This window comes from Otolemur garnettii, unplaced genomic scaffold (genome assembly GCF_000181295.1).
Source record: "Otolemur garnettii isolate 467f Iridium unplaced genomic scaffold, OtoGar3 scaffold00049, whole genome shotgun sequence".
In the NCBI taxonomy this organism is placed as follows: Eukaryota; Metazoa; Chordata; class Mammalia; order Primates; family Galagidae; genus Otolemur; species Otolemur garnettii.
This window is the reverse complement of record NW_003852444.1, coordinates 9,088,694-9,103,551: the sequence shown is the minus strand read 5'-3', so window position 1 is coordinate 9,103,551 and position 14,858 is coordinate 9,088,694. Positions and strand designations below refer to the sequence as shown.

Here is a 14,858-nt window from a genome sequence, read left to right as displayed (position 1 = left end):
GCCCACACCCACCCGCAGTGCATGATGGAGGAGTGATGCTCCCCATACTCCTCCTGCCCCAGCCCACACCCACCCGCAGTGCATGATGGAGGAGTACTGCTTCTCATACTCTTCTTGGCCCTGCCCACACGCACCTGCAGTACATGATGGATGAATGATGCTCCCCATACTCCTCCTGCCCCAGCACGATGAAGGGCTGCTCTGAACGGACTCCTCCCCCCTCAGTGACTGCTGCAGGAGCCCGAGTCAGTGGCTCCACCGGCTCCATGTGGAGCTCTGGACAGGGTTCTACCTCTGTGCCACTGGCTTCCAGCTTCTTCTCTGCACACTGTCATAAGAAAACAGGAGACAAGTCAGCTGGGACGGGGTCCCCCACACTGGAGCACCTTGCGGGGTATCTAGGCCATAACACTCGGTAGGCAGAGCCTAGGAGAGCTATGAGGTGAGAGTAGCACTCTGCCTGCCCAGCAGAGTGAGGGCCTATTCCTCAAAAGCCCCGTCCGGAGACTGTGTTCCCACAGGCCCTGTTGAGGGAGAGGCCCTGTCACAGCCAACGGGACTCAGGATACACCTGCCTTATCAACAGAGGCCAAGGATAATAAATACTGCACAGTGGGTGCCCACTGTGTGCCAGGCACTGTGCTGAGTGCTTTGTAGTTTTTCTCTCACTTAATCCTCCCCACACTGTGTGAGATACTATTATTTACCTCATTTTACAGCTGTGGAAACTGAGACCAAAAGAAGAAGTTAAGTCAATACCTTGCCAAGGTCACACAGCTGGCAAGGGGGAGGAGACCTTAGATGTGTAGCCAGGTCCATCAGAGGCAGGCCAGCCCCCTTGAACCTACCAGCAAAATACAAACCCAAACAACCAAAGTGCATTAAAACCAATTAGGCAAAAGAGCTCTAATCAGCAGCAGAACTCAGGAAAAGGGGGAGGCGCCCTCCACAGTGCTCCTGGGTAGCTGCACTGGTGTCCCCAGGGGCATTCAGAACCTGCCATACCTGGGAAGTGGTGGTAGAGAAAAGCTCCTTCCTCTCTTTGCCATGGTCCTGCAGGCGCCGCTGCCTGTGCTGTGACCAGCCAGACTCCCCAGTGGCCAGCCCACTGAGGAGGCTCTTCCCATCCTTGGCTCCAGATATTGGGTCTTTTCCCTTAATGACCTAGAGGACAAGAAGCTGGCTGGGAGAAGTCTTTTCCAGTGTCTCCCCAGGCCCTACCCTAAAAACTGGGCTGGGAAAGGGAAGAGAGTGAGAGCCATGGCATCCATGGCTTCTCTGCCCAACAGCTCCCAGGTAAGGTCCTCCCTGGCTGGGCTGAGCAGGGGGTTTACAGAGTCCTGGCTCTGTAGGAGAGTGAGGTAGGAGAGTGTCTGGCCTTCCTCCTTTCCATTCTCTACCATTAAGAGGTCCTCATCCTGCAATCTCTTCCGTCTGGAGAAAGATAAAACCATTAACTCTCCTTAAGAGGGCAAAGCCAGCACTTACAAAGCCACTTGTAATACTAACACTTCTCAGAATATGACACTGAGAGGTACTAAGGCAACACTTCCCTCACAAGTCAAGATGGCAAGGAAGGTGTCTGGTCTAAATCAGAACTGCTTTTATAATGATAGGGTTATTAAAGCAGAGAGACAGACCTAGGCGTGACCTACCAGATCCTGCTTAAAGCAGAGAAGAGCTTCTCCTTAAACTGTATCTAAGTCATTAAAGAAGAGTAAACAACCATGAAAAACAATAAGGTATTAAAAGCTATCCACAAAACCTACTTTATTAAGTAGATTAAGGTACATTTTGTCTAGCTATAAATGTATATAACTTAAGTAAATGTCTACTATGATACACCTGAATTCAAAGTTTTATTTGTTTAAAGGCAAACATGAAAATCTTAACTACTGGCTTCAAATATAATAATATAACATTCCAGGACTGGGCAAGGTGGCTCATGCCTGTAATCCTAGCACTCTGGGAGGCTGAGGCTAAAGGACTGCTTGAGCTCAGGAATTCAAGACCAGCCTGAACAAGAACAAGACCCTGTCTCTACCAAAAACAGAAAAAAATGGCTGAGGGTGGTAGGAGCTGTAGTCTCAGCTATTCAAAAAGTCTGAGGCAGAAGGATCATTAGAGCCCAGGAGTTTGAGGTTGCTGTGAGCTATGTTACCACTGCACTCTACCCATGGCAATGGAGTGAAACTCTGTCTCAAAAAACAACAACAACAAAAAGTAACATGCCATTGGTGTCAATTATATTCTATCATACTCTACTACAGTTCAGGAGAAACTGTAACCTCTATCATGTCATCTGACCTTCTTACTTCTCACTCTGCAGATTGATATAAATTGATATCCAGGAGGGATTACAAAGCCTCAAAGCTTGCCAGGCAGTCATCTAAGTGGGAGAGGAAACAAGTTCCAGTAATTTGCTCTTCCCTGAAGCAAAACAAAGCCAACCAGGAAACAGGCCCTCATAACACAGAAATTACAGACTTAAAGACTGGCTCTTCTCCCTCCTGCCAAGATCCATGGGAACAGCCCCCAGGGCATAGGTTATCACCACTCAAGTCTTCATAGCTAGGAATTAATGTGCTACTAATAACAGTACAAGTACAGAAGTTTGTGGACACTTTGCTTTCTTTACATTACAGCCAATTAAAGGTTATCTCTATAATAAGGTAATTCCAACTTGCAGTCCCAAGGCTCACCGAGTGGGTGTAAAGGAGAGGGAGCAACTCTGGGGGAAGGATGGAGTATGAACTGCGGGCTGCCTGAGTCTTGCAGCTGCCTGGGTTAGGCCACTCTTGATGCGCCCTGCCCACTACTGTAATTAGAGAACTCAGCAGAGTTTGGGAACTGTGGTTCTGCAATTACTTTCCCTTTTTTTTTTTTTTTTTAATTTTGCCACCAGACTCACACCCAGAGTCTGAAGAATATATATTACCATCTCATATTTTGCAATAAAAATGTGATGAACATCTTTGTAATAACGACAACATCACAAGCAGGCAAAATGCTGTGAGTGAAATTCGCTGTCTATGAACAATATCTAAAATAGGAAGGTCTAATCATTTTACATATTGCTCATTTAACAAGAAAATACAGTCTACGTTTTATTATGTGTTTATTCCTTCATAGTAAAAAACACATATAATAAAGCATGTAGACCTTTCTCACTCCTGCCCCATCAAAGGCATGGTGCGGTAGGAGTGAGAAAAAATGTCTCATGCTTTATATGCAGTGACAAAGCAATGTGGCTTATTTAAACACCAGTGTCATTGTACACTGAGTTCAAAGTATGATAGTATCACAATCACAGGATGTGCCTACCACTTGGTATAGTGAGAGAGCATCTTGAATTGTACACTCAAATTTGGGTATCAATTGTAGTTAAGGGACTAAAACATTACAATGTCCCCCTAAAGAAGGGGGCCCAGGTTGCGAGGGGTCTAGAAATCATGCCATAGAGGCCACCAGTTGAGGGAGGCAGAAAAAAGATTTCCATGCTCAGCATGGAAAAGATAGGAAAAATTGTCCTATACAAGATTTATTCTAGGTAGCTCCAGAAAACAAAGCTAAGATTGGTGAGTATAAGTTATAAAGAAGTTTCAACTAATATTTAAGAGTTTTCTTTTTCTTTCTTTCTTTTTTTTTTCACCCTTGGTAGATTGCTGTGGTGTCACAACTCATAGCAACCTCAGGTTCTTGAGCTCAAGTGATCCTATTGCCTGGTCTCCCCAGTAGCCAGGACTATAGACGACCAGCTATTTTGAGTAGAGACAGGTCTCAGAACTCCTAAGCTCAAGTGATCCACCCACCTCGGCCTCCCAGGGTGCTAGGATTATAGGCATGAGCCACCATATCGGTCTATTTAATAGTTTTCTAGCAAGCATATGTACTCCCACTGTAACAAGCAGTGAGCTCTGCATCACCAGAGGCAATTAGTCCAGACAACACGCTCCTATATGCAATAGGAGGTTGGGCCAAATGACCTTTAAGCTTCCCTCCAACCTTAGAATTCTCTAACTTTCTTGAACTTCAAATCTAGTTATTGTAAGAATTCAAACATAATCTACCATCAATATAAAACAGGTGCTGTCATCAGGACTTTAGACTGTAGATAACTATCACCTCCATCCAGGAACTGGAAATTTTGCTCTCGGTAACCCCATCTTTATTTAATTATATTTTAGAGGCAAGGCAAGGCATGTTTTGCTGTAAATTACATATTCTTAACCTCATCTCTTTATTGTAAACTGCACAAAAATTTCCAATCCTATTTCATCTTCACCATGTGACATAGTTCCTGAATGCATAAAGAACATAGCCGTAGGGCTAGCCCAAAAGATGCTGTCACACATTCTTAGTAAAGCATCACAAGAATGGACAAGTGAGATCCAATATAGGCAATTCTAATATGAAGACAACAGATGGGCACCCATAGCTCAGTGGTCAGGGCTCCGGATGCCCTGGGGCTGGCGGGTTCAAACCCAGCCCAGGCCTGCTAAACAACGACAACAACAACAAAAAATAACTGAGCACTGTGGCGGGTACCTGTAGTCCCAGCCACTTGGGAGGCTGAGGCAAGAGAATTGCTTAAGCCCAAGAGTTTGAAGTTGCTGTTAGCTGTGACGCCACAGCACTCTACTGAGGGCAACATAGTGAGACTCTGTCTCAAAAAAACAAAAAAAATGAAGGCAGTAGATGACCTAATGCAAGATAGGGGATACAGAAATGAGGGAGTGGGGAGAGGGGAGGAGGGAGGAGACTGGGGGGAGTCATGGTGTATGGCACACCACCTGGGGGTGGGACACAATTATAAGAAGAACTTTACCTAACAAATGCAATCAGTGTAACCTAATTCTTTGTATCTACAATGAATCCCAAACAATAAAAATAAAATAAGTAAATAAAAACAAAAGAAGCTGTCTCTGTTTTCATTTTAAGTTCATGAAAATGAATTTCATAATTTCAAGCTCATTCATTTCAAGAGACTCAACGCTCCATACGCCCTCTTTTAAACTAATAAAACAGTGAGAGAGCTCCAGAGAGCAAACTGTACAACCTACTCAGCCACATTCCACAGAACTGCAAAATCCTAGTTTGAAGATGTGAACTTTCAGAAAAACATTCATAGGAATAACCATGATTGATTTTTAACTACTTTAAGCCCTCATGCATACTAAAATTGTAGTGATTTTGTGTTAATGGCACTTCAGGTCTCGGAGCTGACTCAGGTGCCCAAGCAGGCCAGGACCTACAGGAATACAACTTCTACTACTAAAATTGACTGATTCCCAATCATTTACCAGGCACTGCATACACCAAGGGCCCTGTTCCTACCAGCTCCATTAATCCTGCCCTGGGGAGTAAATACTATTATTATTATCCTGAGGAAGTTTAAACAACCTGAGGGACTATGCCAAACAAGAAGCCAGAGTGAAAAGGAAAGTTTTAGGCCAGGCGCAGTGGCTCACTCCTGTAATCCCAGCACTCTGGGAGGAGGGTAGACTGCTTGAGCTCAGGAGTTCCAGACAAGCCTGAGCAAGAGTGAGACCCCATCTCCACTAAAAATAGAAAAACTGAGAGAAGAAGATCGCTTGGGCCCAAGAATTTGAGGGTGCTGTGAGCTACGATGCCATGGACCTCTATCCAGGATGACAAAGTAAAACTCTGTCTCAAAAATTAAATTATTTAATTAAATAAAAGTAAAGTTTTAAAAAGAGTCCATGCTCTTCCTGATCCAGTGTCTCACTCAATGTTTCCATCTCAACAACAACACTAAACCCAAGTGCTATATTCCAATGGCAGCTTGGAGCAGACCCTGCCTCCCTGGATACAGCCGGCAGCCCCAAACTGCTACATCACTTCCAACGGGTCTCAAGCCAAGAGTGGTAGGGAGGAAGAAAGGCTTCTTTTCCATGCTGACTTACTGTATCTGTAGCTAATAAAAACACATTAAAAGCAAAAGTGTCCCTATCCAAGCAATAAAGTGTAACTCTGGAGTCTGTTCAACTTTCACTCTGGCAGGTGTTTCTGAAAGCAATGAATTCTGACAATCTCTGCTAGGAAAACTACTTAGTGGGACACCTGGCTGTTTTAGACATAAGCTGACATCAAAGAAATTCTTTGCAATCTTCCATCCATAGAAATAAAAAATAGTAAAAATCCTTTGCAGAATCAGCAAATACCAACTTGCAGGTAAAACACATGGATTCAGAAGTGACTCTTAATTTTCTCTTTAGCCAGACACTACTTTATATCATTAAAATTTCAAAATTCCAGAATTGCTTGAACTCACACTTGAGCCTCCAAAATACAGTCATAAGCCTACGTGAGCTCGTAAGAAATTTATGAGAAAAGGGTAACCTTTAAAGACCACTTCCTGTCGCCCTCAGCTATCCACTACTTCAACCCAAGGGTCACAGACTTTGAGAGCTGGCACAGGAGTGCAAGCAGTGGTCAGAGGAGAGCAGCCACTGAGGTCAGGAGACCTGGGTCTGAGGTCGGGCACTGCCTTAATCAGTGCACACGCCTCGGCCAATTCCCTCAAATGCCACAGCACCCGCAGTCCTAGTCAGCAGCAAGGATGGGGTCCATGGGGCATGTACTAGGTAGATTTTCCTCCTGGTTCTCTCAGTTCCTCCACTGTAGTCTTATCTATATCCTCATTTTGCAGAGCTCTCATGTCATGAGGGGAAAGGCGGGGAAGCAGGAACAAAAGGAATGAGATGTGAATTTAGTGTCGGCATGGCCAAGAAACCAGTCCCAAAGGGAGGGCAGACAATCTGCACTTGACAAGGAGGTCTGGAAGCACAGCGAGACATCGGGGCTTCTGGGCATGAGTTAGGAAGGTGGCACGTGCACTTACCTGACCAGTGACGGACTCTTTCTTGGCTGAGCTCTGAGCCTGAGGGGGACCCTGGGCAGGCGCCAACCTTGAGGGGCTCTTCTTACTCTGAGGCAGCAGCGAGGACAGGAAGCCCACTCGAGGTGAATGGGAGAGGGAGGCATTTCGCTGGCTGCACACCATGGCTCTAGTCAAGTACACAGACCACAGGGTCACAGGGCTGGAGCATAATGTGTGAAAACCAAGGGCATGGACCTCTGGGGCTATGGACAATGCTAATGACCAGGGCCCTAGCAGGGTTCAGAAGCCTGGGCTTTAAGGTAGCATTATCCCTCGTACCATTTCTTGTACAAAGAGAGCCAGCAGCTTATCTGGCACAATAGTGACATCTTCTTTGAGGACCACAATGAAGCTCAGAGCGGTCTTGTCTGAGAGCCACTGGCCACATGTGCTAGTGAGTTTATAAAATGTGGTTAGTCTAAATCAAGATGTGCTGGAGGAATAAAATATACACTGGAATCCAAAGACTTAGTGTGAAAAAAAGGTGCAAAATAGCTCAGTAATATTTTGTTTATATTCATTACATATTGAAATAGTTGGGATATAATTGTCTTAAAAAAAAAAACTAGTAGGGCAGCGCCTATGGCTCAAGGAGTAGGGCACAGGGTGGTGGGTTCAAACCCAGCCCCAGCCAAAAAAAAAAAAAAAAAAACCCACTAAACTTCCATCAGCTCAGAATCTAGAGCAATTTCATCTGGTGCAATACTTGGCTATGTGTAGGTCCGGATGTGGAATCTGGCTGTCTTGGTTTGCATCTTGACTCAATTGCAAACTGTGTCACTTGTCTTTGCCTGTGTTTCTTTAATTGCTACTATTACCCACCACCTCTGGTTTCCACTTTAACTGTTTGTGCAGGTCACTCAAATACCTCTTTCCCAATCTGCTTACCTCCTTAAACCCTCAGACAGGTGTATGCTTCTACTAAGGAATGCAGCCAACCCGTGGGATCCCATCCTTCCATATACGAGGCACTCCTTCCACTGCACAAAACTCCCCAAGACTTTACAACAGGGGTTGTATGTTTGTTTATTTATTCAGGCTACACATATCTGGATGTGCAGGCCTCCAACAGAGCTGTGCAGCTCCCCCAGCTCCAGGCAGAGACAGAGTTCAGAGGTTGGGAACATCTCCTGGAGGACCTAAGAGGCCATGAGGGCCTTACTCAGAGCTTTGTAGCAAGAGCTGTGTGCCAAGGAGGTTCTGTGGCAATGTTCCCTCAGCAAGCACAAGGGGGCCACCAGAGAGGCAGGGTCAGAGGGAACCTTGAGACTGAGAAGACAGAGGACAAAGGCAAGGAGGGAGCTGGCTGCCCTCCCCCCCACACGCCCTTCTGCACACTCACAGTTCCGAGTCCCCCAGGCGGTCCATATTGGAGACATAAGCAGGCAATTTGTGTTGGACCAAAGCTTCTTCCTCTTCTGGCTGCTGCTCCTCTTTCCTCAGTCGGTGGATCTCGGCTTGCAATGCAAAAAGCTACATGGGGGTGGGGCTGAGTTAGCTGATGAGGATTTCAGGTAACCTCCCCGCTGCTGAGGAAGATTTCTAGACACCACACATGCAAACCCAACGTCACTGCCTCAAAGTGCCATTTGCCCTCAGCCTTAAGGTGCTCGTCTTACTCTCTGCTTATTGAAACTTTGGGAAAAATGCAAACGTGGCTGCTGGTACTAGACTACAGCAGGATGAAAAAACCAAAACCAATAGAAACCCAAAACCCACTTTTTTTTTTGTCATTTCACTTGCTTCCTTTTTACTATTTGACACACTTCTTCCTGAATTCACTGAGATAAATAGCTCCACCCAATCCTGCTTTGATCTTTGGAATCTTACAAAATCAGGCTTTGGAACTTTCATGGAAAAAAATGTTTAAATAAATTTTAGCAGTTTTTAACCTTTTGCCTGAAGAAAGTTACAAATAGACTCATATACCCCTAAACCGCCTAAAGCCCCATAACATGAACAGTTTATAATATTCCTTCTCCTGACGATACCACCCGTAGAAATGCTCCTCAGGCAAAATGTAAAGGGAAATGTGGGTCCTCTGGCTCTATCATTTTATCAAACTAGAAAAACATAAAGCTGAGTAGGAACAATTAAATTATATCTGGATTGTAAACTATATATACATGGCTATATGTGGAAAAAGATGGGGAAGACGAATGGACATAGGAAAACAGGCTAGTTGTAAGGATGCCTGGGGACCTAGGGTCTTTTTCTCCTTAAAAGTACATTATTGTTTCTGCACTGTTTATGCTGCACGCATGATTTAAAATACAGATCTCACCTCTGCTTTTCAAAGACCATTACAGTCTTTAAAACCCCAGACTTTCTGGTGACTCACATGCATCTGAGAATAGTTCAGCCTTCCTATTTAATCAGCCCTCCATTGCCACTACCTAACTGTATACACAAAAAGCAGAAGTACTTCCCTAGAAGCAAGTTTGTTTAGAACAAACCTTCTGACGCAGAACTTCATTTTCTTCTTGAACTTGGTTGGTCCTCTGACACTCGGCATCAAAGTTCAGGATCACAGGGACTGGTGCACAAAGTTAAAGAATAAGCCTGCCTGCGAAACGTTTGAAAGTCCTTCCCAAACACTTGACACAGCAGCAAAATACTTGAACATGAGACACAGAGAAAAGAGTACAGGATATCAGTGCTGTGGGCTGATCATAGCTTTGGGAAACACTCTCTCCCTGTTGCTGGGCCTGTCACTCTAGGTCTAGCCTGATTCTGTTGAGACAGACTCACAGACACATGACAGTCAGCCTGTCCTACCCACAAAGAGGATACAAACTTAAACCTCAGCATTTGCTCCCAAAAACCAAAAGTAAAGACGTAGTATCCTGCAGGCTTCCCATCCAGTCTAAGCTTTATCAAAGTCAGTACAGGCATTCAGCTAAAAGTGACCCTGGAGGCCAGTGGCTCCACAAACTTGCAACCAGCAAGGCAGAAGGATCAGTCACTTGGCTTCCCCTCCTCAGATTGAGCTTCTCCCTGGTTTAGACTGAGGAGGGAAAGCTTTTTACAGATTGCATGGCCATAAGCCCCCCCAAGAACATCCATGTTCTAGCTTAGGGCATTGGTCTTTCCTGACTACTTCAGACAGCTTTAGTTAGGAAGGAGCAGAGCAGATGGGGCCTCAGTACTGGGGTAGGAGACTGGAACTCAGATGTGTGTGACCCTAGTTTGAGAGCACAGATCTTGAGCAAAGTTTCCATCTCCCTAGAGAGCCCACAAAGTCATGCTAGCTACCCTGGAAAGCCCTCAGGATAAAGAGGGGCAGCAAGGGGGAGAAAGAAAGAAAGAAGCCCTCTCAAAGGCAGAATTCAGACTCATCCACAACACAGAAAGAAAGGGTAGAAAGAAAAGGCACCCTTCCCCCTCCACCAGAAAATGTTCCTCTCAGAGGCCAAAACAACTACCATGGGTGAGCCTCTACAACGCCCGAATTTATTAGTACTTCCCCAAGCAGCCCTATTCAAACCAGACTCCCTTCTCCTCCCCCAGATTTCCAGCCCAGAGAGCACCAGCAATGGAGCATGCCCCAGGCCCAGGGATCTTAGGCATTCCAAGACAAAATGCACATTCAGTAGGCTGTAAATTGCCTACATTCTCATTCTCCCTCTCTCTCTTACATATATATATTCTTAAAGCTACTCCATTTTCCAGTAAGTTGAGGGACACTGAGATCACTATCAGAGACAGTAACCCAAACACAAACATAGGCAGAAGTCCCAACATGGTCATGCCATAACCAAGAAGTGTTTTCGTCTGCTACCTAATCCCAGCAAAGGCAACTGATATCCCCAGAAACATATATCAGGCACAGAAAGGGTGCTCTCAAGGCTGGCCACTTTCTACAAGCAGCATCTGCCTCCCAACCCCTGTGCCACTGACACAGCCCAGCACCCAGCTGTAGCCACCATCCCCACCCATGCATGTCAGCTATTACTTCAGCAGCACAGTGTCAGACTTATGATTCCCTGGCCTACTGACAAAAATAACCACAATCTGTCCAGCCCCTTCATGTGACCCAAGACAATGATCCCTGGGCATTTTGTAAAAGAAATGGCTGCATCAAGAGCAGCAAGCTACTGATCACAAGGCCTGGATGCCTTGTGCTGGGCCCACAGCCCCACACAGCTGAAAGGATATGCATGCACTGAAACAGGACACTCAGGAAGTTGTGCAGGGACACAATGAAGGTGTCAGCCCACTGTCGAGAAAAGTAGGTAGCAAAGGTGGGGTTGGTGTCTGGGGATGGCAAGAAGGGCAGGACAAACCAATCCTTCCACTCCGCTTGGTTCTGGAGTTCCGTGGCCTGCTTTGCAAAGAACTCCTGAGCCTTGTCATTTCTGTTTGTCTGCCAAGACACAAAAGAGGTAGCAAGGAGGGGGGAAAGACAGATGTCCAGAGTAAGACTCTTCATCCTTGCACAGCAGACACCCTTTGGATGTCAGCCTGCCAGTAAGTGGGAAAACAAGATCTATAAACTACACACTATAAAGGAAATCATCACTCTTTTCTCAAGGAAAGAGAAAATTTCTAATTTCAAAGCTGGTTTAAATAGAAGTTCTAATGGTACAGGGCATCCTGAAAATGAATTCCTAGTTGATGTACTAATAACCTAAGCATCTTATTCTCCAGGTCAGCTATAAATGTATTATTCAAATTTAACCTACTGCTTATAATCTTTAATATACCACCCAGGCTTACATGCTTTAAATAAGAGGAAATAGGCATGGAGAAGGTAAGTCAGATGATCTACAGGCGATAAAGGGAAAAAAGTAGGAAAAAAGTCAAAAACTATTTGCACTGTGACTATTCTACTCTTTCCTATAGCAACACAGTCCTCCTTAGGGGTTAGAAGAAAACCTATTCCTGGATCCGAGCTCTCTCTACCAAGGGAAGGAGAGCCCCTGAATCAACAAGGACCTGGATTGTGTAGACAAGATAAAAGCGGAATAGGCTGGTCTTCAGCTTGTTGATGGTGGGTCTATATATATCCTCCAAGCGACTGAATAGCCGACGCTCCAGGTAGCTCCAGTAATCTCGAAGAGCAGCCAAGTCATACACCTGCATTAACTGTTGCAGCTGGTCCACAATCTTGTCCACCTGATCAGAAAAAGATGGGGTGGAGAAGTTGGTAACAGACGGAAGTGAATATTCCCCTCCACAGAATATAGCATTTTCTTCTTGTTGTGGCTTCTGGATATTTAAAAAATTGTATTAAGTTAGCAATCTATAAAATTTTCAAAATATATTGATACAACAGCTTTTAAGTTATTTTCTGATGTTAGATATGTGGTCTGACCCTCTAATTTCCTAGCAAACACAGAAATTTCAGGTGTAAAAGGGCTCTAACCCAGAAAGCAAGAGATCTGGCTCCAGATCTTGGATTCTGCCCCTGACTAAATTGACTAACTTGGTAATATCCCTTCAACTGTGTTCTCAGTTGTCTGACATTTAACCAGAAAGGAGGTGGGGAAAGCAAGAGAGTGTGAGGCAATTTTCACAGTTCTCCTCCAGCTCCACAATTCCAGTATTCCAAGGCTCAGGATGAGGTAGACTGACGGACTCCTTCAAGTCATCAAATTCCACCAGAGCCCTGCTAGCTGCTCAGAGTCGTCCACCAAAAAAGACACCTCCTTGTGAGGGGCAATTACACCAGAGTATACCATCTGGGAAAGGTTTTGGATACCAATACCAACCCAAACTCCCTGTTTATTAGACCCGGCCACTGCAGCTGGAGAGGTAAAATGATGCACTTTTGCCACTAACTTGGGCAAGACAAGTATCCATATCTCTTAACTCCTCTCCAGTGACCTTGTTCTAGCTCACTGCCTCTCTCAATTCAAAGCCAACACCAACTGAAGTCAGCACATACAAATACACAAATCACACACATATAATTCAAAGCTCTCAATGGAAAACTCTATCAAAGCAAGGGAAGTTTGCGTTTTAAAATGTTCAATGAGGTCTTTCTCAACTGCAGAATCAAAACTGCCAATGAGTCCCTGACAAGGCCATTTTAAACAAACACCACAGACACTTGAACCCACTGACGTTTTGAACTGCAGACCCCTTTGCTTCCAGTACCACTGGAGGCTAACATTTAAATATTTCTGTTGCCAAAACTCAGTCATCTACCTAATCTTCCGCCTAAAATCTCACAGCCACCCCGGCCTAAGACTGGCCAGCACCTGCTGGGAGGCTGTGGTGGAGAACAGAGCCCTGGACCAGGAGTCAGGGCATTTGAGCTCCAGCCTCGGCGATGCTCATGACTCGCTGGGCAACTTCGGACAAGTCACGTCCGTCTGAGGGCCGAAAACGCTGATGTCTCCGGGCCCCCCTCGCCTCCTGACACAAGTGACCAGTGACAGCGCCGCTCCCGCCCCGGAGGGCAGTGCTGAGGGGAAGCCTGCTCCCAGGCCCCCTGGGGCCGCTTCTGCCTGCGCCGCGCCCTCCGGCCACTCACCCGGAACCCCTTCTCCTTGTCCGCCTTGATCTCGGCGTCCAGCTGCCGCAGAGTGTGCGTGAAACCACGGAAAAGCAGGTACTCGCGGACCAGCTCGTCAGTGCGCTCCACGGCCTCCGCCATCGCTGCGCCAGCGCTTTCAGCCCGGCAGGGGACAGAGGGGCGGGGTCTCGGGGAGGAGGGGCGGGGCCGGGCGCGGGCGCCAAATACGCCACACCGCGCCCTGCCTACCAGCCCTCACGCACCGCGCGCGCCAGCCTGAGGCCCCGCCCAGGACCCGCCCCCTTTCCAGATCTCAGTTCCGCCCAACCTCTCCTGTCATCGTCACGGTACCCGGGGGGCAGCTGGTGAGGCTTTCCCCTCTTGAGTTTTCTGGCTGCACTGGCGGCGGCTTTGTTATCTGAGTTAATGAAAGTGGCGGCTGTTGCCCAAGACAAATAGGACTGGACCCTGAGAACAAGCCAGAGAGTCATGAGGCGGGCAGGGGGCGAGGTGCCCTGAGTAGTGGCATGAACTCACAGAATCCCCGTCCTCTGCCCTCCTTTTGCAAATGAGGGAGACAGGAGTCCTAAGAGGTAAAGTGTATGAAGTCACACAATCAGGTGTGCCATGAGAGATCGCTAACTCCTCCCAAAGCCCTGCTTTTGTGAATAAGACTAATTGATCACACAGCAAGATTTACTCTACTAAGATGCACTCTAAGAGGAAAACAGCACGTTTCATAGCAGTGTGTACACTATTGTCCTAGTTTCTTGGGAGGGAAAAAAAAGTATGTGCGTGTATATGTGTACTTTAAAAATTCAGGAAGAGCAAACACCAGCTTTACAGTCGGCCCTCCCTATCTTCGGATTCCATATCAGAGGATTCAATGAAGCGGGTTGAAAATTTAAAAAATACAAATTAAGGTTTGGCCCCGGTAGCTCAGTGAGTAGGGCGTTGGCCACATACTCCGAAGCTGGCGGGTTTGAGCCCAGCCGGGGCCTGCTAAACAACAAGGACAACTGCAACCAAAAAATAGCTGGGTGTTGTGGCAGGCGCCTGTAGTCTTAGCTACTTGGGAGGCTGAGGCAAGAGAATCGCCTAAGCCCAGAAGTTGGAGGTTGCTGTGAGCTGTGACTCTACCAAGGGCAGCTGTGACTCTACCAAGGGCAGCACTCTACCAAGAGTAACGTAGTGAGACTCTGTCTCAACAACAACAACAAAATACAAATTAAAAATTACAGTACAACTGCTATTTACCTAGCATTTACATTAGTATTATAAGCAATCTAGAGGTGGTTTAAAGTATACTGGAGGATGTGCTTAGGTTATATGCAAATACTAGCCATTTGAAATCAGGAACTTAAACATCCGTGGATTCTGGTATCCTGGGAGGGGGCAGGATACCAATATTACCAGCGATTGGAGTAATCTTCTCTGAGAAGTGAGACTATGAGGGACTTTCACTTCCTAGTTTTTACTTTTTTTTTTTTT

General features: G+C 46.1%; 1 protein-coding gene across 1 annotated transcript in view; it reads right to left on the bottom strand.

The window, feature by feature from the left end:
* Positions 1-13,573, bottom strand: part of WDR91 (WD repeat domain 91) — a 24,297-nt gene extending 10,724 nt beyond the window's left edge. The window contains exons 1-8 of the mRNA XM_003791600.3: positions 13,386-13,573; positions 11,843-12,022; positions 11,063-11,270; positions 9,361-9,443; positions 8,247-8,377; positions 6,866-7,031; positions 1,006-1,164; positions 135-328 (exon numbers count right to left, since the gene is read on the bottom strand). Of these exons, the coding sequence (XP_003791648.1) occupies positions 135-328; positions 1,006-1,164; positions 6,866-7,031; positions 8,247-8,377; positions 9,361-9,443; positions 11,063-11,270; positions 11,843-12,022; positions 13,386-13,508 (1,244 nt within the window). The 5' untranslated portion in view covers positions 13,509-13,573. The remainder of the gene's footprint in view (positions 1-134; positions 329-1,005; positions 1,165-6,865; positions 7,032-8,246; positions 8,378-9,360; positions 9,444-11,062; positions 11,271-11,842; positions 12,023-13,385) is intronic.
* Between the last annotated feature and the right edge of the window lie 1,285 nt (positions 13,574-14,858).